The sequence below is a fragment of the Melanotaenia boesemani genome, chromosome 22, assembly GCF_017639745.1.
Source record: "Melanotaenia boesemani isolate fMelBoe1 chromosome 22, fMelBoe1.pri, whole genome shotgun sequence".
NCBI lineage: Eukaryota > Metazoa > Chordata > Actinopteri > Atheriniformes > Melanotaeniidae > Melanotaenia > Melanotaenia boesemani.
In genome coordinates, this window is record NC_055703.1 from 23944510 (window position 1) to 23968612 (window position 24103).

Genomic DNA, 24103 nt, shown 5'->3' on the forward strand with positions numbered 1-24103 from the left:
CTTACAAAAGCAAGGATAAATAATGTTTGACTTTAACAAATAGCGAGATACAGCTGACTCTCAAATAACCCGGTGTCTCTGTATGCGTGTTAGAAGAGCGTCAGCTGGATCTGGACGAGAAGCCTCTTGTTGTTCAGCTGAACTGGAACAAAGACGACAGGGAGGGTCGCTTCGTCCTGAAGAATGAGAACGACATCCTGCCCAAGGTGAGCTTACCAGTGAGCCAAATTGTTCTTCATTCATCTGCTGCCTATTAAAGAAAAACAAATCTACACCCAGAATTTAAAAGTACAGACAGCATTCCCTCTGTATGAGCACATGCTTTAGGCTGGGAGTTGCTTGATGTGTTGTAAATCTTTAAAATTGGAAAAGTGTCCTATTTGTAGAATTATGGAGCCATGATAAGGATGTTTTGCAGCTATTACCTCTAGTTTTCTTTAGTATAACAAGTACAGGTGAAAATTAAATATATGAGTATGGCTTAATTCTGCTAGTTAGAAAATCCAGGTTTGTCAGAAAATACAAGTAAATATTTCAAATCTAAAAATCCAAGTCAGAAAATGCAAGTAAATATCACAAGCCTTAAAATACAAGTCTTTTAAGTAAAAAAACATTGAGCCTGTTTACATGACCATCAAAATCAGATATCTGGGAGTAATCAGATACTTGTAATGATCCAATCTGACACTTTGGATATTCAAAAATCCTTGTCTACATTTACCAGTCCATTATAGGATTTATTTTGGAATATGTGCACGGTGATTTCACTTCCCGTTATTTTCAAAACATCCAGTCTTTGTTGAATATGCTGTGGTCTTAGCGTTAGCTGCTAATTTTAGCGGTAATAAGCTGCTAAATAGTTTACAGGTGGATGTTTTACTTTAGTAGTTCCCAAACTTTTTCTGCAGGTCCCCTTTCTATCCACATGAATGATGTCAAGGCCCCCCATCCCACTAACACATGCACCCGAAGGCTTACAATGAAACATAAGAAGAAATGTGATGCAGAGTAGTATTGTTTGGCAGAGAATCAGTCTTTATTCTATTACTTATTCCATATTAAAAATCTAAATTTGGCATTATCTCGGCAAGACAATTTAAACCCAAGATTTTCTGTGTCCACAACCAAACTTTATGTTGTGTGTGAAAGTACAGCTACAACCATCGTAGCTTCCTAAAGGTGAGTTGGTTATAGATAAATAAAACATTTAAGGACACTTAGCAGAATTAGCTAGCAGAACAAACATGTTTTCCGTATGCAGAAAGACACCCATCTATAAACCAACTCACCTTTAGGAAGCTGGACGTGCTTTTCCACAGAATTAATTCATTCCTGTAAATTTGACTTTTCTCAGTACTTGTTACACTTACAAACATGGAGATACAAGTTACAGATCATATGTCCCTCACATAGCTCCACAGACAATCAGACTAAAGGCAGCTTTTATAACTGCATGTCACACAGTGTAAAAAGTCTAATAAATGTAGCTGTGACATCGTGTTGATACCTGCTGAATCTGTAAAAAGAAACATGGATTCCAAGTGTTTTATGAGTTGACAGACTGTTTTCTGGTTGCTGCTCACCTGGGAGCTGCAGTTCCTGGTCATGGTTATGATATGTGCTGGAGTTCACATCATACAAAGTTTCTGTTCTCACAACTTTGTTTGAATTCCACAGGTTATATTTAGCTCCTTTGACTTGCTATTTCAGTTTGTTTTGGTTTACTCATCAGCAGTAGTGTCACATTGATCAACATGTTATGACATGCTATGGCTCACCCTGCAGGGCCATCTTTAAGCTTCATGTGATCTGATGTAACAAAGACTTTTCCCTTTTATTGTGGCACTTTTCTCTCATATTTTCCTGTTTTTTCTACCAGAAGAGTCAGAGTAATGGGCCGGAGAAGGAGAAGGACGGAGTGATACAGAACTTCAAGAGGACCTTGTCTAAAAAAGAGAAGAAAAAGGAGAAGAAGAGGGAAAAAGAGTTCACTCGGATTCCCGATGGAGATGAGCAGGCACTCAGCCGCGAGGACGGGTAACACACACACACACTCACAGTCATCCATCTTACTGCCCTGCCCTTACATCTTCTCAGTCCTTTGAGAAGATTTTGTTATTTGTTGATGCCAAGAGAAGCACAGAGCAGTCCAGAAGAGGAAGGAGTAGTGATTTAAACTCTGACCTTTCTCCTCCTCCATCTGTCTTATTTTTTTCCCCAATCATTCTGTCCTCTACACCGTTGTTTATCTCCATAATTTTTTGTGGTTTAGTGAAAACAGTCGTCTGGCGGCCGAGGTTTACAAGGACATGCCAGAGACCAGCTTTACCAGGACAATCTCAAACCCAGAGGTGGTAATGAAGAGGAGACGCCAGCAGAAACTGGAGAAACGCATGCAGGAGTTCATGAGCAGCGATGGAAGGCCAGACTCCGGTAATCCTAATCACACTTTGGTTTTACTAGTGTGATTGTAAATCAAATCCCCTCCTCCCCCCATTTGTTAACTCTTCATCTGGCTGTGCATATTTCAGACTCATTGGCTTCATATTTTAGTGGCTGTTATAGGATAAAAAATAAAAAAGGCAAGCCGATGACTTCCCCGTCGACCTCTCACACTGATGTTTTAGTCTCTGTGTGTGTGAAAGGATGAAAAAAGTGCTGATGGATTAAAAGTTCCCTTGGGCTTAATGGGATTCATTGACGTGAATAAAAGGAATAAGACAGCCGTCTGTCCAGATTCATTACTGGAGAAATTTAAAGCCTGAGCAGAAACATTTAGTACCATGAAAAACTGTGACAGAAAGAGATTCAGGCTTTCACTTACCAAAGTGACAAAATTACATATACAGGTACATTAAAAATTCATGCCTTGTTGTTCAGTTCCTTGTTTTACCAACATGGGTACATGACCTCTGTGGAGACATCCTCTGGATTTTGCCACTTTGGCAGTAAATCCCAGTCCCAAATTTTGCAAAACTGCTGGTTTTCTTCCTTTTTGAAGGTCAGTGGTTTGATCCCAGTCCATGGAACCTCGGTCCTCCTCCAAGGAGACCGTTTCATAAGAGCAGAATTAAGTACAGGAAATACATAAAAAATATAGGCATATTAATAAAAATTATAAAGAAAAATGGGTAAAAGTCTAAAGCCTTCTGTCAGAGTTCAGTAGTTTGATGGCTGAAGAAATAAATTACCTGGAGAAATGATTTGTTTTACTTAAGGGAGTTTGGGAGTGGCAACTTGAAGCCATCACCACAAATTCAGCAGCCGTAATGTGATGGGGTGGCTGATGATGGTGATGGCCTTTTTTTTCCCTGGGTCTTCCAGAGTGAACTCAAATTTCTCTTTTTGACTCCAGTTATGTTTGAACAGATCCTGACAGTGTTATTTAGGCGGTTCCAGTCCTTAACAGAAAGTCCATAAAACCAGTAGATGAAGGAAAATGTTAAGACTTTGTTTCGTTTTTATTCTTCATTTATTCAATCGATTATAGAAACAAAACGAGTCCAGATTTCCTGGTTAATACATTATCTGTTGACATCTTTTGATCAGATCAGATTTATTTTACAATTAATTACAATACCCGGGGATGACTCAACGACCTGGATTTCTTTCTTTTTTTTTTTTTTTTTTTTTTTAACATTGTGATTATATTTATATGCCACATTTTCAGCTTTGTGCAAAAAACCTATTTCCTGTATGTTAAAACTGTTATCTTTGTTTTTTTCATAGATTAAAAAAATCAAGTTTATAATTGGGTCTTTGCTAAGTTATATTTTTGCAGAACAATGCTTCATTCCTTGAGTTTGGAGCATTTTTATGCATGAACAGCTCACTGGTTTGTGTTAAGTGGCTTAACAAACAGCGCATTACTTTGTTCAAGTTAAAAAATAACTGGTGGAGCATGGCGGTGGCGGTATGGTGCTGCGGGAATGCTTGACGACTAATTAAGGAATTTGTAGAAAGTGAATATAATGAGTAAAGGGGTTAATTTCCTGGTTGTTGTTGCTTAAATAAAACCTGATGTGAACCTTGGAGTTAATCTGCAGCGTGACCCGAACACCACAGTTCACCGCTGCTCCTTGGCAGCGCTTCAAAGCATCTATAGGGAAACATGAATACTCGCATACACTGAAGGTTAAGTTGTTCAGCAGCTGTTATCACTGCTGGTAGTGCTTATACAACACAACTCAGGCTCTTCATGCATGTTGATCGGTATTCACCTTCTTTTGTTTGTAGTAAATTGATTTGTGTTTTCAGAGTAATCACTAATCATTCTGCATTGTGTTATCAGTTGCTTCCCAGATGTGCCATATGTTGTTAGAAAGTCTCACGTTGACTTGTTTACACTCACTGAGACGTGTACGTGTTGAATGAATGACACAAACATGCTGACTGGTTGGCTGTGTGACTCAGGCATTACCTAATCACTCTGCCAGACAGACAGATGGACCAGCAAACCAACTCTAAAAACAGCTCTAACCACCGTCCACGTACGGTACACACACACACAGACGGGATGGCTTGTGGTCAGACAGTGACGTTCCCCCAGCAGAAAGTGCTATTTAACAAAAAACAAAAAGAAAACAGCTCTATTTATGTAATGCTTCTGAAAATCCTGTTCTGCCCTGCTGCAGACTCTTGTGGGATTTGCAGACGTGATCATTTTCAGTTGACACACGATGGTCTTGTGTCTATGTATCCCTCCAAATGGTGTATTATATATATTAAACCAACATTAGGTTTTCATTCTTACTGCAACACAGCTAAGTATTTGAGTACCTTTAGAAGCCAACGCTGTAGAAGACATCATATTCTGTTTGCATGACTGGATCTGTAAAAGCAGTTGTATTGTTGATGAACACACAGCAATGACTGTGACCTTAGTCGTGCTCACACCCTTGATTTTAATACTTTTGGCTTTCATGGGGTTTAGATCCTTTCATCTAACTGATGTTTCAGAGGGTTTCTGTGTTTTCCACCTGGGAATCGCCCTCTATTATAAGCTTAATTATCAACAACCCAGGAGACTCACTGATAATGAAATTTATGGCTCAGCACAAGACATCAGAGGGAAAAATTGAGAAGATTTAATCTGTGCAGAGGTGGAATACTCCAAGCTGCATAGCAATATATATTTTTCCCTTTTTTTATTCTTTAAGAAAGATTAAAGATGGACAAAAAATGCTCATCAAGACCCCCTCCCCAAACCCCCCAACCACAAATATTAACATCTGTCTAGAAATTATTTCTATGCATCTAATTTCTCCTCCAGGAACATTCATATAGCAAAGCCTGAAGGTGTTTAGAAGACTACATGATGATTGAAAGACCTGGAATTCATCATTGTGTTTAATTCGTAGATATAGCCACAATCCATGCAAATATGACAGTTAAAATGAAAGTAGTTTATCTAGTCTTTGGTTTGTCAGAATGAAAAGTCTCATACTGGTTTTAACTGCAAAACTTTGTTCTCAGGCCTGGATTCCAGTTATCTTTAAATCACAGTGACCCATTTGGTTCTCTTTTGTGCATGAGAAAAATAGGAAAGCTTAAATCGTTTCTTCTTTTTAGAAGATTGTGAAAAGAAAAAAGTAAAGTTTTGTTCAGTCTGTAAGGACATATCCTCCCTGGTTAAAGACATGTTTTTTTTTTTTAACAGTTTTCTAGTCTCTTTTTGCCATGTGGCAGGCGTAACGCCTGTCTTCTGACATCTCTGATAGGGTAACATGCATTCCCTCTTTAGGAAGAACCTGCAGTAAACAATAAAAATGAAATATTCTGATCCTTTTGCGTTTACAGTGGTCCAGCCGATAGCCCACATATAGTGACACTTTCTTTCAGAGCTGCTCTTTAAAGCAACACTACATAAGTTTCCAACCTTAAAACTCGGTTCCATCAACTTAATTCGATGGCACACTTTTGTTATGTACTTTCCTAGAGCCAGTGTTGCCTAGCAGTGTCCCGAAGATGAGAAACCATACTTCTAACATTTTTTCCCAGTCTGGAGCATCACGTGACAGCTGTTTTGCTTTACGGCAACCATTAACACATTCGCTGTTTTGAACGCACACCATGGCTGATTCATTAAAGACATGCAAGAGGGCATTATTGAAGAGAGCGAGAGGAAAAGAGAGAAGGCAATGCAAGGCAAGTTTATTTGTATAGCACATTTCATGTACAAGACAATTCAACGTGCTTCACATAAAACATAAAAGCATTACAGCGGGGTGCAGGAAGCAATAAAAAGTGCATTAAAAACAAACTTTAAAAAGAAATAAAAGAAATAGAAAACCGAAAAAAGCTAAAATAAATTTGATTAATGGCCAGAAATAGAAAGTGAGAGCAAGAGATAAGACGGGTCAACATCAGATTTACTTTTACTGACTGGAGAAGGGGACTCAGAGAAGAGACAGGATGCAAGACGAATGCTAAATTAGTTGTTGGGGGCACCAAAGTGTTCAAAATTTCAGTAGTACGGGTTTAAAATAATTTTCTTTAGTCCAAGTGTCTGAGTCTTTAGTCTGCATTTCCATAGTGAAACCACTTGATGATGCCTCACTTCTGTTTCTCGAGGCAGTTTTTGTTCTGTTTTTTTGTCTTTGATGTAAAAACAGGTCAAGTCGAGCTGACTTTACCCTTAATGTGTTTTTAGAAAACCTTATTTTGTGTTAATGGTGTGTTTATGTTTGAATGATGTCCGTCTGCAGGAGGGACTTTGAGGATATACGCTGACAGTCTGAAGCCTAACATCCCGTATAAGACCATCCTGCTCTCCACAAGAGACACAGCCGACTTTGCTGTGGTGGAGGCGCTGGAGAAGTATGGACTAGAGAAGGAGAACCCCAGAGAGTACTGCATCGCACGGGTAATTACGCTTTCTCTTTCTGCTACTTCTACATTCCACAGCTGAGGATCTCAGTCTCACAATCCCACTCTTAACTCGCCTCCACACCCTCTTTTTCTGCCAGCAAACACATCCATCCTCCTTAATGGTGCCAAAAACATCAAATCTGTGTGTTCTCATCACATTAATGTCAACTTAAACTAGGTTTGGCTCTATGAGCTCCAGCATGTCACTGTAATAGCACCGAGCATCTGTTTGTCATAATTTGATTCATCTGATTTTCACCAGATTGATTTTACTTGGGCTGCTGCTGCTTATGCATGCGTTCTCCTGTTACTCCACTAAACACAACCTTGACCCTCATATCTCATCAGTTAACACCTTTTGTCATCTATGAACGGCTGTGGAGAGGACGGTCAAGGTCACGTAAAGATGCAGACACACACAGAAAGCTGCTCAGCAAAAACAAGCATCAGGAGGAGTTCACTTCAATTTCTTCCAGACTGAGTGCTGCAGCAGTGGTGAATGTTCTGCGTTAGTGTGTGTCTGTGTGTGTGAGACGGTGAACTTGGCTGCCCTCCCCAGTGCCTCTCATATCTCTCCCCTCATATGGACTGGCTATGAAAAATCATATGAAACAACTGCTGCTCCCAGGACAGCAGAAGATCCTGCAGAGACAGGACACACAAACAAAACACACACACACAGTTGATAAATGCAGTTTGCTGACAATGAAGCACAGGGACAGTCCTGTAGTTAGTATGAGCAATGAGCATTGTTACTAGCTAGTAGCATGTCTGCTGGCCTGCCAACCATTATATCTATAAAGACTGCATAGTTGCAGGTGGGGATGTCACAGTTCTAGATTTTCTTGGTGCAGTTATATAACCACGATATTACAGTTACAATGGTTGTTATGCGTTATTAAACTCACCACACTATAAATGTGTTTAAATGACCTGTTGCCTGAATCCCTACAGCCAATCAGTAGCTGTTATGCAACAGTATCATGCTTTCTCTTCCTCACATTTTCAGACATAAGCTGATAAGTTGCAGTTTGATAATACCGTGATTAACCGTTTCTGTTCCTTAAAACTGTGTTTGACATGAGGCCTGGTAATAGGTCACATACTAAGGTCATGCAAAGTTCTCCTGACTTGAAGAGCTTTTTGAAATCTATAGTATAGCAAAAGAGTAAAATCCAAATCACATAGTGTTTAAATTAGATTTATTTTAATCTTTTGATGCCTACATAACAAAATAATGTCGCTACAAAGTAAAGCCATCATAAAGTCCCAGTGTAACAAATCCACCTGACTGGATTTCTCCAAGAGAACAAATGGAAAACGCTACATGGAGTTGGGAGGTTTTTTTTTCTGTAGATGTTTTTGACCATTCTTTTGAACAAAGAATGTTTGAGACATAAATAGTACAAAAATATGTTTCCTTCTGCAGATCATTGCACACTAACCACAAAAAAGGCATTGCGCTCTGTGCGAATCAGTCATGTCTGAACAGTGAAACTATCCATCAAAGTTTGAGTTTTCTGATTTTAGCATCAAGATAATGTTCAGTGAATTAACTCTCGAAGCTCAAACTGAGTCATACAAAATTACAAATGATACAACAACATATAATGTTATTGTTGTGTTAGGTAAACATTATCATTTAACCCAGGTTCTGTGACTTTACTTTTACTTTAATGTACAAAGCTGGTTTTCATCCTGCAGGGGGTGTCACATACTCAGTATATTTCCTCCTTTCACAGCAACTTTATCTGTCTTCTATTTGCAGCAAGATGATAAGTCGGGCAAGGAAGTGATTCTGGATGATACAGAGTGTCCGCTACAGATCTTCAGAGACTGGCCTGCTGACAGAGGTAAAACACTTTTAATTCACCCCAAAGCAATGCCTGCTTCATACTCCTCAATTCTGTTTTTCAAGGGGTAGGTGGCCCTTTCAGAGATCAATAAGTAGTGCTCATGTAGCTTCAACCAAAGGGCTAGATGACCACTAGTCCTTCACCCAGGGCGGTAAGGGTGGGAGGACTACTTCTGGCCAAAGTAGGCCCTACTCTTGACCCTATGGGTGGAATTTTTACTTCTTCTATGGGTTGTTACCGCCCCCTTCTGCTGTCTCCCAGTCATTACAGTTTTGAGATACTGAGGCGGGGGCGTTGTTCAACTAGGAAATCTAGATTCTGAAATCGGCTTGGATCACATAATTCAATCCTGGTTGTTATCCGGATAAAACCCTCAGTTTAGGTTGTTTAAAACTTTTGAGTAGAATCCGGATAACTTTGATAAAAAAAAAAAAAAAAAACAGGATTATCCTGATCCCAATAGAGGGTAGGATTACAAGGCGGACTTCAGGAAGAAACTGTGATACAACCAAACAGTTGATCAAACAACAGAACTTTTTATTCAGTGCATATGTTTATATTTGTATTTTGCACCTGACTTGTTTAACCGTTACAGTGATAAAGTGGTTAACATAGGGATAGGCTACCTATTAAGCCTTTCAGAATAGTGAAGGACAAATAAAAACATGACATTATCATGTCCCCACGAAATAACCCCCCAAACAAATTCAGTAACAAACACAAATAACGTGTTAAATTTTCCTGTTATTCATCACTGCATAATCAGAAAAGAACCTGTCAAAAAAAGACATTTCTAACAGTTTCATCCCTCACTACACGTCAGAATGCCAAAGGTTGGGCCAGTACCTCCACATGGGGCTCAACACAGAGAGGGAGGTGCTGCCTGGTCGCAGTGTAATGCAGGACAATACATGCATGTATTATATTACATGCGCCCAGTGGTTCCACTCACAAGTAGTTAAGGCATGCAAACCGTCTCTTCTACCCGTTGTTCTTCACATGGCCGGCAGTACACATTAATTTACATGATAGAAATCCAGATTTGGTGATCCTGAAGAACATGGTTTTGGATCAGGGTGATCCAATCCTATTTTGCTTTGAACAACCAGGGTAAAAGTAAGCCGGATTACGTAATCCGCTGTCCCGAAAAATGGGATTCCCAAATCTGGATAGCTTTTATCCAGATTAAATCTTTTGAACAACCGGCCCATTATGCTTATAATTGTGATTATCAAAGCTCTCTCTTTTTCATGCATCAGGAGCGTTGGTGTTCCAGCTGAAGAAGAGACCACCTGACTACCAGGGGAGGAAGGGAAGGAAGGTGGACGACAAGGGCCTCAGAGGGAGGGATAGTTTGCTGCCGCCCGAGAAACTGCCTTATTTGGTGGAGCTCAGTCCAGGTACAACACATGCACACACACACACACACGCACACACACACACACATGCACACACACACAGCAGCTGTTGGAGCAGAAGTAGCTTCAGTACAAGCTGCTGCTCTGATGACTCCCGCTGTAATGACAAACTTTAGTCAGCAGGGGGCAGTGCAGCTGCAGTATGTCATTGTGAGTGATTCTTGCAGTTAAATTACTATTCTCAGCTGTTCATTGAGAAAAACTGTAAAAATTGGTTCAGGTGGTCAACAATCACTGACAGACTGTAGATGTAGCTGCACTTTCCTGGCATGGTTGTCCATGCTTTCTCTTCCTGACTTATATAAGCAGCTGCAGCTTCTTAATCAGATGTTTTTCTATTGTAATATATCAGAAACATGCTCCCCAACCAGTACATTGTTTACATTTACACCTTTCTATCCTGATATCTGTGTATGGTTTAGTGCTGCTTTCCATCATAAGGCTTCTTTTTCAGGTGGTAACATCGAGGAAAGAATTCTGAGGAGCTGAAAATGCTGTTTGGCAATTTTTTTTAATTGAAAGGAAAAATCCAAAGTGAAATTTCTGATTGTTATAACAGGATGATGATTTCAGGGGCAGTAAAAAAACAAAACAAAACAAAGACTTAGTAGCGACTATGAAGGAAACGTTCAGGAGTTTTTGGAAAATATATTTCGGTTAAAGATGGAAAATTACTACCTGAAGTAGAAGTTGAAGGACCATGTTTATCAAAAAAGGTAAGTTTTAATAAAATCTAAATCCTGGAATGCAGTCGACCGTCCCAAGTAGTTGATATGAAAAACCTTCCAGGGCATTTTGGAAAAACCTTCCTGAGCCTTGTTAATGCAACTTGTCCTGCCCTAACAGCTTGTTTCTTGCTACTGATCCCTTTCTTTATCTGCTTTTTATTTGTCCCATCCTGTCATATCATTAACTTATCAGGCCTGGTGGTGACGCGCACACACACTGCTTGGCACCAAACCGAGTTAAACTCTCAGGCTGAGATGATAATGGGTGACCAGCAGGCCTGATCCAGGAACATACTAACACATCTGCATCCAGTGTGAGGTTGAGGGTGTCACTGTTTGTGGATGGCAGCTGAAATGGAACATTGATTTTATTGGCTCTAATAAATGGATGCTGGGCTTGGGTGTGTTTGTTTTGTGTGACTGAGGCACTTTTATTTCTTTAGCTTTAGGATTCACCTACTTGATATAAAAACTTATGGAGTAGCAGTAGATTAAAAACCTGATTTTTGGTTGGATTGCCCTCATTTTTGTCTAAACTAGGTGTCAGAGCTGTCCTTGAGTCAGCATATTTGAAGCTGTGACCCACAAAGATCTTTGTACTTTATTTATATGGCCACTGTAGTGTTACCCTAAAACACATGTCACTGGGAAGGTCGTCCAGTTTGTACATCCTATGTGAATCCAGTATTTCTACTAGAAGTAGCCTAAATGAAGCGATAGGGCTAATGCACAGATAGATCCTCTTTAGACAGTCAGTCGTTTAAATGTTAAGCTAGTGAACTTCATTTTATAGAGCAACAATCCCCTTTTGGAAATTGTACATTTTTGAGGCGTTGTTCTTTAAAGAACCTAATTTTTAAGCAACTGGTCCCTCTCTTCAGCTCCAAAAGTGATTATGGAGACACTTGCTTTCTCGCTTTAGGCCTAAAGGTATAAATATGTTAATAGCTTGTTACCATGGATACCAACACTGTAGCATCACTGAAAAGCTGAACAGTTAAATTGAGTTTTGTTTACCTTATTGACTGCTTGTGTTTGGTTCCCTTCGCTTTGCAAGAGAAGTCACAGACGTTTCCTCAGACCAAGAAACATTAAAAAATCGCTTTTAACATTATTTTAAAACTTTGTGTGTATGTGTGTATGTGTGAGTTTGCGTGGCCTCCATGCAGTAAATGGATTAACTAGTTAAAGCTGCATTTTCCTCCTTGCTGCATTTTCACCCTCTGCTATGTGTCTGTTTTCTTTCCCACTTTCTTATGGCATGGTGTGTGTGTGTGTGTGATTGTGTGTGCGTGTGATGGGGGTTGGTCTGTGCATGTGTCCCTCTGCCTCCGTACCTGCCTGCCTGTCTGCCTTCTGTAGGCCGAGGGAATCACTATGCCTACTACGCCTATCGGCACCAAGAAGGTAAAACTGCACTGCACCTCCTCTGTGTTTGTTGATCAGGCTGCTGGGGTCGACGGCCCCTGTCTGCCTTATTTTTTGTCACATTAGTTAAATACATTCCCATGTTTAATGGCACATTTTTTTATTTTTTTTAGATGACTTTCTTTCACTATTACAGCATGAATACCAGAAAATCCAGATAAATGGATTAAACAGCAGTTTAAATTCCTTGCAGTATTTATAAAACACGAATTCCAGCATTTAAAATTTACATGAATCCCCTTTTTTAGTCTAAAACAAAAGTTAAAGTATGTCGTTTTAATAGAAAAGACATTAATAACAATACAAGATAACAAATTCAAATGTGCGTTTTAATAAACTAGGATGTTACCATGTAGTTATTCATTAATAAACTTATATAATTGGTGAAATGTGGTCTATAATTCTTTATTATTATGAGTTTGTTTTAGCTTTGACAAGAGTTGGAGGTTTTCCTGATACTCATTTATTTTTTCCTTATAGTAGTCAGTGAGGAAAAATTAGTTTTTTTCTTTTGTAAACTAATGTGCTGCTTGGCTTTTACTAAACTCTGCTTACTAATAACCAGAAACTGCTCTGCAGGCCCACCAGGCCCACACATCTTGACCAGTTAAATTTCCAGTCAGCCAGTTTTTATTGACAGTTTTTTAGTGGCCTCGGAGCAGTCAGATGTGACGGTAAATGTGTTAAATGTGAAACTTGTACATTTAAAACATGAAGAAGATGTAAACGCTGCCGTACTTGGTGTAAATCTGCAAACATTTGTGTGTCCAGATGGGTCCGACTCGCGGGACAAACCAAAGCTCTACCGGCTTCAACACAGCATCACTGAGGTCGGCTCAGACTGCACTGATGATGGAGCCATCCAGGTAACAGCAAACCTCTGAAATTCAGAAGTTTTATACTTCTCCTCACTTTTTTGGGGGAAAAAAATAAATAAATTAACATTTTGTTTTTTTGTGGCCATTTTGATGAAAATTTTCAGCCTTTAATATTAAACAATGTTAATTTTGTCTTTTTGTTTTAGCATGAATGTTGTCATTGTTCTCGTTTTTCTAATGCTATATTTCCTAAACCAAAATGAACAATTGGATAATGAATCATTATTTGACTTGTGATTAGAAAAAAAAATGAAAAACCAAAATATAAAAAATAAGCTAATAAAAAAAAAACAAAAACAAATGGATAACAAGCACCTTTGATTTGTTTTTTTTCTGTCTGAGATAAGTCATGTGACTTCTGCTAGGCCGACTACATGTGCAAATCTCATGATAAATGCAAACAGAATTCGAGATTTCTTTTTTTTGTTTCACATGTGCATTAAGAAAGAAATGCTCCATCCACGAGGAGATGGAGCTGACTGATATAAAAAATTTCTGCAAAGATGTAATCGTTTTAAGAAATGTCTTCACACCAACCCACCAATAATGCTGTAGTACATATACCAGGCCTGTAGGGGCGCAGTAACACAGAAATACATAAAAAGCAGATGATAACACATAAACTTCCACGATCTGACAAACACACACAGCTGAAGATGGCGTAGAAATGAGCTAATAAAGAGACGTTTCTTAGGATTTTGGATTTTATATAGATTTAGCTGTAAAAGCCACTTGATGCTCGGTAGCTTCTGCAGCACCATCACAACGCTGTAATCCTCCATTAGTGTAGCTGTTGCTAGAGTTTGTGCATGCGGCTGAAGGGAGAGGTGGAGCCATGGTGCCATCAGTTCAGGAGAGACGTGTGTGTGGGTGTGTAAACACGGAAACAAAGTGGTGGCATTGTCAGATTTATTCACTTTGAGACCCTGTCTAAAAAAATTGTTTTGTTAGGCTCCCAAAACGCCGGGTCCATGTAGGTGAAACGTCCAAATGATGAAAAACTTAAGCAGATTTGCCTAAACTGTCTCTGTCTGGACGTGGCTTCAACTGATTGCATGTCTCTGAGAATTTTTTGTTAACACCCGTATCTGCAGCTACAGAGCAGTTGGAGGGATAGTTCATGGTTGGCCATTAACACCACCATCACTGCTCTTTAACACCAGATGAGTCGACTATTTACTCTATTGTACAGGTTTTTTTTTTTTATTAAAAACCTTTAAAAGGTTTCATCCTTGTGAAAGCAACAACTTTATTGCAGATACAATCTCTTTCTCTATATTTAATGATTTGTGATTGATATTAAATAAAAAATAAAACTAAATGTTAATTTACAGAATCAGTAAACAGTTAGGGGCTCTGTTTTTTTTTTTATCTGTTTTATGTTCTAAACAGTTTAAACATATTTTAAAACTCTTATATTTTTACAAACTTAAAAAAGAATAAATAAATATTTTTTAAGGAGTTATTAAATTCTGAGCAATTAATATGCAGATTTGTTTTACCTGAATCATTACAGCTGAGAGCACATGCCAACAGAAATTGTATAAAGGCAGGATTTGATCAAAAATAGTTAATCCCCTATTGCTCACAAACAAAATACACTAATAAATAAGCAAAATAAATACCATAAAGAAAAAGACTGGAATAAAATAAAATGACATATTTAAAAATGATTAAATAGATATAAATAAAAATGGATAAATAGTAGTAAATAAATAATAATAAATCAATAGAAAACAAAGGAAGTGGTTTGTAACTTGTGTCAAGGTGTTGAAGACATGATGCTGCGACAGGCAGACTTTGGCATGTCTGGAAGTGTCTGATTTTAAACAGGAAAAATAAATAAAATACCTCCACAAAAAGAAGGATTTACTTGTCAGTAACAGATGATTTTACCCAGAATCCTTTTAGCTTTTCTAAATCTATTAAAGCAGTGGACAAAGTAAGTTTCAAACATTTTAGCTGATTTGTTTCTGTAGTTTGTGGAGCTAAATGACTGTTCTTGGGAAAGCAACTGTTCTGTTTAACAACCATGCGATGATTCAGGTTTTATGTTCATCTTCAGTCCGAAGTTCATTTGAACGAAAGTGTCTGCGGTTCTTTGTTTCCTGATGTATCTGTTGCTTTTGTCCTCAGCTGCTTGGTCCGGGGATCCTGCCCCACCACTGCAACCTCATGCACAGCGAAGGCATGGTGACGGTGACGCCGCACGGCCCAGATGCAGACACCTTTGTTGATGGGCAGCGCGTTACCGAGACAACGGTGTTGCGCTCCGGCTCCACTTTGCAATTCGGTTCCGTTCACGTTTTTAAGTTTGTGGACCCGATGTTTGACCAGGGAGGGAAGAGGGAACCGTCCATGATGAGGAGCCGACACAAGTCTGGGTAAGGAAGAGGAGATGCTTTCTTTTCTTTATATCTTCTCCTTCTTTCTCTCTCTCTTTTCATCTTTTCCTCATTCTCTGTCTGCTCGACTGTCTGAGATATGTGGATGGAAAAAAAAACTGTTGTTTTAGACGAAGCGAGGAGAGGATGAGGTTTGGAGTTGGCAGTCAGAGCAAGAGATGAAGGGAAAGAAAGGACAGGGGGAGGAGTTTCGGGTAGGATGGGTTGGAGTGAATGAGGAAATGAGAGGAGAGGAAGAGCAGAGGTCTAGGGTTATGGCAGGCAGGCTGCCCTCTAATCTGATCAGCATGGTGCTGGGTGTGGCCTCCCGCTCGCTGGGTTCACAATGAAAGAGAAAACACAAGCAGAGAAGAGTTTGTGAGAAAGTTAGGAATGAGTGAAGGACAAAGATACTGATTGTATAAATCTTCAATGACTTGATGGATGACTAACGCGGCGCAAGACAGGAAAGTTGTAAGTAACCATCACGCATAAAGCAGTCTGTGTGTGAGACTCTGCCTGCATGTGTTCATTCAAATCAAATTCAAGAAGAAAGGAGACAAATTCTCAATTATCTTGAGTTATTTTCCTTCATGTATGTTATAAATCTGTAAGTGTTGAAGAAGGCCACGTACGTATTTATAGCTGTTATAGGCTGTTTGTTTAGGAACCAGTTGGTCCGCCTCAAGCTCCTGTAGGATAAATGCAAATGAATTTTTTTCTAGTTCCTCAAATTTTCCTCAGTTTGTAATCCTTTGGTGTGTGTTTACATTCCAGCTGAAAAATCCCTTCAGGTGATTTTAATTAGCACTTCCAACCAGAGAGGAAGCAGTAATCAGTAAGTGGGCAGAGCTGAAACAAAAACCTCCACGTGAACTTGACTTGACTTTTATTCATTTATAACTAGGAGAGATGGTTGCAGGTATTTTATATTTAGTCTGTGTGTGTGTGTGTGTGTGTGTGTGTGTGTGTGTGTGTGTGTGTGTGTGTGTGTGTCAGACTTTTGCAGGCCTGGTAGACCTCCAGCTGTCTGGGAAACACTGAAGTCTGGTCGTAGGTTTGTGTTTTGGCTCCAAAAGTAGAATAGAAGGTGACGCCAGATTCTAGCACAATGGGGGCTTTCATATTTAAGATTGACAGGCTGCTGAAATAAAATCTGTTAAGTTATTAGATTCTTTGTTTTATTGTACTTTTTTGACTTTGTTCTGTGAGGGTCAAAAAGCTTTAATCCAGTATTAACACCACCGTTTAGCTCATACTCTTTCATCCTGACAAACGTCTGCTCTGTCCTGCTTAATCTGTGTTTGTCCAATTCATGTGATTACAGTTAGAGGTTATTTATGTAATTAACTGGAACCGATTCTCAGATGTTGTGACCAAAAAGGAATAATTAACTCAAAAGCTTTTTAATGCTTCGTTCATATTTAGGAATTTTACTAATTTCATGAACTTTATTTAACTTCTGCAGCTTTTTCCAAAGCATTAAGATTGTAGGTTTTCCAGCTAAACAGGCAGGTGTTTAAGAAGCAGCGGCACCCAGAGCAGAGCAGCATCTTAGACCTATGATGGCTACAGGTTCGGATGAATTGTTGTTTGGATTGCTGCATGTGCAATGCAAACTGATAAGTGGTCATATGAGGGACTGGTTACCTGCTAGGGTGCTCCCCACTTCTATTCGTATTACATTTGGATAGAATTCCTCCCCCTTGCAACCCTAAACAAGACAAGGTGGGAATGGAAAATAAAGGATTACATTTGGTAGGATAATAATGAAAATTGACGTTCTGGTCGTTGCATGACCAAGTTGAGAACGCTTTAAATGGATGTTTGGACTCTGCCATGGTCGTCCCTTGTATCTCATCCTGTGGTGCTTTCCCACCAGACAAGGGCGTTTAAGAGCACAGGAATTTGGAAAAAATTCTGTCCTTCCTTTGGTTTGGTTTGCTTTCACACTGCTTTACTCAAACAGATCAAACTGCCTGAACAGTGTCATTCAGTAACAACCTCTGCTCACTAGGGGGCAATATTTCCTGAAGAGACCACTGACCAAGAAGAAAGAAGAAGAAAGTCCGGCTCATTGATTGGCCAGGGCCGAAACTGGCTCGCTCACCCCAAGTAAACAATGGAGAAACAACAAATTTATTCAGCTGTGTGATTTGTGTTTTTACTTTGGTGTTCTAACCTGATGCTGCTTTCACCAGAATCTGTCCAATATAAGCAGCATGAAAGTCGGCCAGATATCTGACGTAATGCAGTACGTTGCGTCATATGTCACTTCCTCTCTTTGGTTCGCTGGATAGTCCATTTGAATTCCCACTTTCATCGTTATCTGACCAAAGTTCACTAGCAAGTGGACCAAGACTCATGGATCTCAAGCGGACTGGAGTTAATTTCTTTGGTCCGCACCCGATTCCAAATAAGCATCCACACTGCTCCAAACACACCAGACTATCCATGGAAGCGGACCAAACTTTTTGGCCTTTTGATAAGCAACCAAACCTAAATAGAAATGGATAGATGGATGTCATGCTGTTGTGGCGTAATTAATCCAAAACTGGATCAGAAGGTCTTCTGTCCTCCTTTCAGATGGCATCTTTAGCAGCTTCAGGAGCTCACAGCTAAACTGAATGAATTGTGCTGCTACCTAAAAAAAAAAAAAAAAATTCTGGGGATGGAAGTTAAATTAAGACCAGCCCTCTTGTTCTGCAGCTGTGTGCCACCTCAGTCTGGAGTGTGTATATGTTGAAGTGGTGGATGTGGATCTTTGTGGTTTTCTGGGCTGCTTTCCAGTGTTCCCGCACTTACACCAACTTCATTTTGTGGAGACCATTCGTGACGTAAAGGCTGATTACAGCCACAGTTTGGCAGATTTTAAGATTTGGATTATTTGGCACCAGATTTTAGCAGCTGCAGAGATGATCTTGTAGTGAAAACATTCTTGAATCTTTGATCTGCTGCTTCTTAACTCATTTTTGACTGTCATCAGTATCTAGCATGTATGAGACAAAAAATAAATGAGGAATGAAGCTCAGTTTGTGTCTGAGCCTTCTCAAAGAAACTTCCGAGCAGGTTTTTGAGCTACTGAAGGAGCCAAAAATTAGACTGTTTTCAGCAATCCTCACATGACTGTTTGGTTCTGATGATCGCATGACAGTTAGTTATAAGCTGAAGGAAAGTCATTTATTTCCAGCAGCTTGTTAAACTGAGGGAGAGTTGAAAAGATCTGTTTAAAGGCTGAACACATCTGCTCACAGTTTACCTGCATTATTGTGAATACAAAACAAAAACAAACTGAAAGGCATCAATGATGTAGTGTGAAAGTTATCTAGATAAAAACAGAAAATCTAGTAGATAAATCAGCACAGCGTATGCAATTTAAAGTGAAGCCATGCTGTAAATGGTTCAACCTACTTTAGCTGCTGGTGGGTTTTTGTGTATGTGACAAAGAGCTCCCTGTCAATAACTGAGTGTAATTGCTTTGTGTGTTTTTGTTTATTTTACATCGATTCCCTGTTTTCACACACAGAATGTGAAAAGCTGAAGCCTGTCTGTTAAACCTGACCTCTGTCACACTCAATAAATATCAAACACTGCGAGTCCTGGTGTCCTGACTTCTCTGCATCTAATTATACTGTTACATAGGTGTGTGTATTTATAAAGCAAACTGTCCTCCTGCGTATGTTGGTGAGTCATTCATTCACTGATCCGGCTCTCTCCTCCCTGACTATGAGTCGAATAGCCGAGCCTGTCTGGGTTTGTGTGTGCGCATCTGGATTAAGTCTGAGCTCTTGTTGTTATCTGTAATGAAAAGTCCGCCTGGTCTTAACGGTTGAATGTCTGTGGTTTCTTTTTACCCTGCAGCAGCGTACCAGAAACAACCTTCGACCTTCACGGAGACATCCACAGCGGAACAGCGTTGCCTACCAGCAAGGTAATGAATGACATCGTAAATGCAAAAAGAATGATTGAATATACAGGATATGCAGAATCTGCTGAACTGTTGCTAGTACCGATCTTATATGAAGCATGTTGGATTAAAGTTCTTGTTGAATTGTTTGCTTTTGGTATTGGTACGTGGATTGAGCAAACAGTCAGAAATAACAGAATTCTGTATAAATGTGTCATATGGGTGCGTTGCAATAACACATACTCTGATTGATGTATACTGTAATTTACAAAATTGCATTTCTGCATCATTTAACTGTAACTGCTGTTTGATCTCTGGGTGAATCTGTTCATCTTTTCATGCACATAAGAGATAGAGTTATAGCTGTTTACTGGGTCTCAGTTAGGAAGAGCATTTGGGTTGAGCCTCACAAACCAGTGTTGAATTGAAATCTGTTCCCTCTTCGGCTTCTCTGAAGCTCTGATCCGTCCATGTGCGGGAAAAAGTGCTAGTTTAGTGAAAACCTGATGTATTTGGCTTATGGAGTTGCTATGGAAAGTGTGAAGCCCATAAATACTCTCCTTTTTACACCTGATAGCAGGAAATTCACCATCAGATATTTATTTGTTCCCTTTGGGTTAAGAAGGAAGACAGGTTCAGAAAATTTTGAGATGAATACTGACTTTTTTTAAATCTTTTCATCCTGCATCATATATATCCAATTTTATTACAATAATAAGTTGAGAAAAAAACATTTTAACTGCTGCTGTGTAAAGAGAATACTGCTGTTAAAAAGCAGCTCATTTGTTTAGTGTTTAAACCCAAAGTTACTGAACTTTTGTTCACGTAGCAGCACTTTTAAATGCTGTATACACAATGTTTTCATGTAAAACCAAAACGCTTCTCTTTGTGTATTCAGAAAAATTACAGCAGACGGAAAACACAAATAAAGCTGGAATCAATGTAAAATGGTAAATGGACTTTCCATTAGCTTAACTAATAAAAGGGCTTACGCTGTACACTTACCCATTCACATACACACTCAAACCCCAACAGACAGATTGGGAAGCAATGCAGAGTTCAGTGTCTTGCTTGGAAGATGACTTCCTCCTGAGCTAAAGCTATATTAAAATTGATCTGATATATATTAAAATGTGGTGTGCACGCCAGGCCTGTAATGGGCAGTGAAACTTTGCCGGGTTTTATTCAGAGGTGTCTTTTTATTTAACTCTCCACTCACATAGAGGTTAAGCTGGTGCATGTAATCTTTGCGTCTCCGCTGATGACAGAAATGTTGCATGAGAAGCAGGTTTTCTTTTAAGAGACCAAACAAAAAGATTCAACAGTAGAAACACGGAGGTCGACCATTGTTGTTGTTGTGCTGTTTGTGAGTGTAGATTCCAGTTCACGTTTACACAGACATCTGTGTAACATCTGGCTTGCTTTTCAAGAACATTTTCCTCTGGATCCTTTTCCCAAACCTTTGTGGTTTCGTCCACCCACAACTCGGCGTAAACGAGAGGCCAAAACTTAACAACACTTTTGCTTTGTACTGTTTCAGCGTTGTTGTGTAAATGGGGCCTTAAACTAAACCCGTGCAAAGCCCTACTTTTTAATTCATTATTAAATTCTGTGCATAACAATGCAATTAATTGCAGAAAATTGTGTGATTAAAAATGGTAAATATCCCCTAGCATTATTATCTATATAACAAAAAGAGATTCAACAGCCTCACAACTGTGTTAATAAAACCAGGTCTCTGAATTGGGTAAAATGGCTTCAAATGAATTTGTGTGAGCAGTCTTGATGCATCAGAACAGCCCTTCACTTACACTAATTTACTGTAACATTGTAATCATATTGAGTTGGACTGCGAAAAACAGCTCTGACTAAAAATAACCCAAAACAAAGCAAACTCTTTTCACACAAGTAGTTTTAAACACTATCATTGCTGCTTTGAGGGGTCCATCTTACTGCCTCTTAGGACAGGTGTGTCACAATGGCAACATACAGGGATGGCTTCAGACTGCATCCTACAGGCTGTGTTGCTGATTAACATGACTGTCTTGAGACAATTAGGCCAATTTACTAGTTTTGACACCATGACGTTGTTCAAATTGGTCCTGAGCTGGAGCTGATTAGTCAACAGTAATTACACGGCACAGAAGGAAGTGCTGATGAAGTATTTTACATTGCACTTCAGCCAGATGTTTGCTGGTTTTATCACCAGTGTGAAAGAGTCTTAAAGGTGGTGGAGTGATGTTAGCCTTGTCTGGGCTCTTTGTGTGTTGGCTTTTCTTCCCAGAGATATCATCAGTTTGGTAAGAGTTTGGAGGCTGAGTGAACATCTTGGTCAATAAATTGATTCCACATCTGGGCTTGTATTCAGGTCAAAAACTGTTTTTCCAGGTTTTGTTTTTTTCTAATACTGATAAAATATGTGTTTTTGTGTGTATGCAGAGTTCAGGAAAGCTGGAGATGGAGAGAGGCATGGTCAAACCCATGATCAGAGGAGAGCAGCAGGACAGCAGGTCTGACTCATTTTTCTCCTGCTGTCATCACCTCATTCCCTCCCACCCTCTGCCTCGTCCTCGCTCCTTACAGCTTTGTCTTATATGTCTAATTGTCTAATTTTGTCTCACCAGGTCTCAGGACATTTCAGCAGAGAGGACAGAGCTGACTCTTCCAGCCAGCATCGAGTTCAGAGAAAACTGTGAGTATTATTGTCTGCCTCTACTCATCGTGTTAGTGACACAATCAATACATGGAAATTATTGAACCCTCCTAGTTTCCTTTATACCCAGTGGGACGACGGTCTGTCCTGACCGAAAGGTTATTGTCTGTAACCCAGCAGCACTTCACATTATTTGAGCCTGCAGTTCTTCACCAAAGAGTCAAATTAGTTCACTTGTTCTGTTAATTTTGAAGCATTAATGTGGCTTATATTTGGCATATCAATACATCGGTTTAAAGATTTAAAGTTCAGTAAAGAAATGGAAGAATTATCCTTTAGTTGGATTTTTAGTGGCCCTAAACGAACTGTAAATCTCCGATCTAACATGGCAGAAAAGGGAAAGGACTTTTTGCATTTTCGGTCTTTGAGGCTGTTTTTGTACAATATGTTCTATTGTTAATGAAACATAATTTCCTCCCTTTATCTGAACAGGTTAAATCGTCTTAAAACTTGGCTAAATCATGATGTCGCTCAAGTTTGTTTTAGTGCATTAATTTAGCCAGAACGGCATTGGTTTAAGGTGTTGGATTTATTTTAATTGAGCTTCAAAGAGCTGAAAATGTCAAACAAAATGCAGTTCACCTGAAGCTCCATGTTTCCCACAGTCTTTGTTGCTCTTAGCTGTTTGCTTTTTCTTTGTGACACGTCTGTTTATTGACTTTCTTTGGGCCATTGTGGGCCTGTTTGCACAAAGTATGCTGTATATTTGGCATAGCGTGAGCTCATCTGTTTTTCCAGGCAGAGTACGGTTTCGGCTAGTCATCAAGCGGTGGAGAGTCATATACCCACAATGCACTGGGAGAAACCATATGCCTCAAAGAATAGTGTGTTGGTGGTACACAGTGACACGCCTGCGTGGGCTCTGATCTTCAGGTTTGCTATGGGAGGGTTGTAGTAGTGGTGTGAAAGAACAGCTGCAACCAGTTTGACATCAAAACGTGGTTTTACTGGTGTGTCCCATAAATGTGCAGTTTAATATATCAGGACGTGATAAAAATCCTCTGGTTCTTAACAGATCCTAAAAATAGAGTAATACAACCTTAACAACCAAGCATGGCCTAAAACATTTATGTCCAACCTCACTGCTTCCACAAAAATTAAGAGGGTGCTTCTATTTAAATGGATTTGATTAACTGATCCTCATCAATGTGAGCACTTCTATAAAAGCAGAAATTTCAACAGTTCTGATGCATTTAGGAAGGAAAGACATCAGCAATGATCTTAGAGAAGAAATGGTTGCTTCCTATAAATCTGGGAAGAATTATAAGGTCATTTCCAAACTATATGAAGTCCATCATTCTACAAACTCTTCCAATGTGGAGATGTTTGGTTACGATGCTCAGCAGCATGTTGGATGAAAACTAAATGCAGCATGTCAGCTCTTACCAGCTGTCAAGGGCTGATAATTTGAGCTTATTTTGCAGCCACAGAACCAGGATGCCATGAACAGATTCCAATGTCAAATATGAGGCCATCTGTCCCAGCAGTTAAAACCTTACTGAAACTGTCTCATGCACCAGGACAATGATCCCAAACACAGCAGCAAATCTATAGAAATCTATAGAGCCTGAAAGAGAAAACGATTAAGCTGTTGCAATGATCCATTTAAAGTCCAGGTCTCAACCTAACTGAAATGCTGTGGTGGGACCTTCAGAAAGCTGTGCAGAAACAAATACCTGCAAACCTCAATGAAATGAAGCAACACCGTAAAGAAGAGTGAACCGAAATTCCTCCACATGGATGTGAAACTGGTAACGTCACATAGAAAAAGATAACTTGAAGTTATTGCTGCCGGAGGTGGTTTTACAAGCCAAGGTGTACTTTGTTTTTCACATGTTAATTCTGCAAGTTGACTCAGTTTTTGTTAAAAAGACGAGACACTGTCATGTGTTGTTAATCTGACCTTTAAAGACCTGGTAAG

The 24103-nt window shown here is 39.4% G+C and overlaps 1 protein-coding gene across 9 annotated transcripts in view; it reads left to right on the plus strand.

Annotated features, from left to right (window-relative positions):
* The window catches only part of afdna (afadin, adherens junction formation factor a), a 109094-nt gene that overhangs the window by 35215 nt on the left and 49776 nt on the right, over positions 1–24103 (plus strand). For 5 of the 9 annotated variants that reach the window (XM_041975298.1, XM_041975300.1, XM_041975306.1 and 2 more), the window contains exons 3-14: positions 94–206; positions 1880–2037; positions 2273–2433; positions 6708–6865; positions 8639–8723; positions 9986–10126; positions 12235–12279; positions 13072–13166; positions 15315–15562; positions 19424–19493; positions 21909–21979; positions 22094–22161. In XM_041975298.1, coding sequence (XP_041831232.1) covers positions 94–206; positions 1880–2037; positions 2273–2433; positions 6708–6865; positions 8639–8723; positions 9986–10126; positions 12235–12279; positions 13072–13166; positions 15315–15562; positions 19424–19493; positions 21909–21979; positions 22094–22161 — 1413 coding nt within the window. The remainder of the gene's footprint in view (positions 1–93; positions 207–1879; positions 2038–2272; positions 2434–6707; positions 6866–8638; positions 8724–9985; positions 10127–12234; positions 12280–13071; positions 13167–15314; positions 15563–19423; positions 19494–21908; positions 21980–22093; positions 22162–24103) is intronic. The other 4 variants (XM_041975299.1, XM_041975308.1, XM_041975301.1 and 1 more) reach the window with 3 other exon arrangements.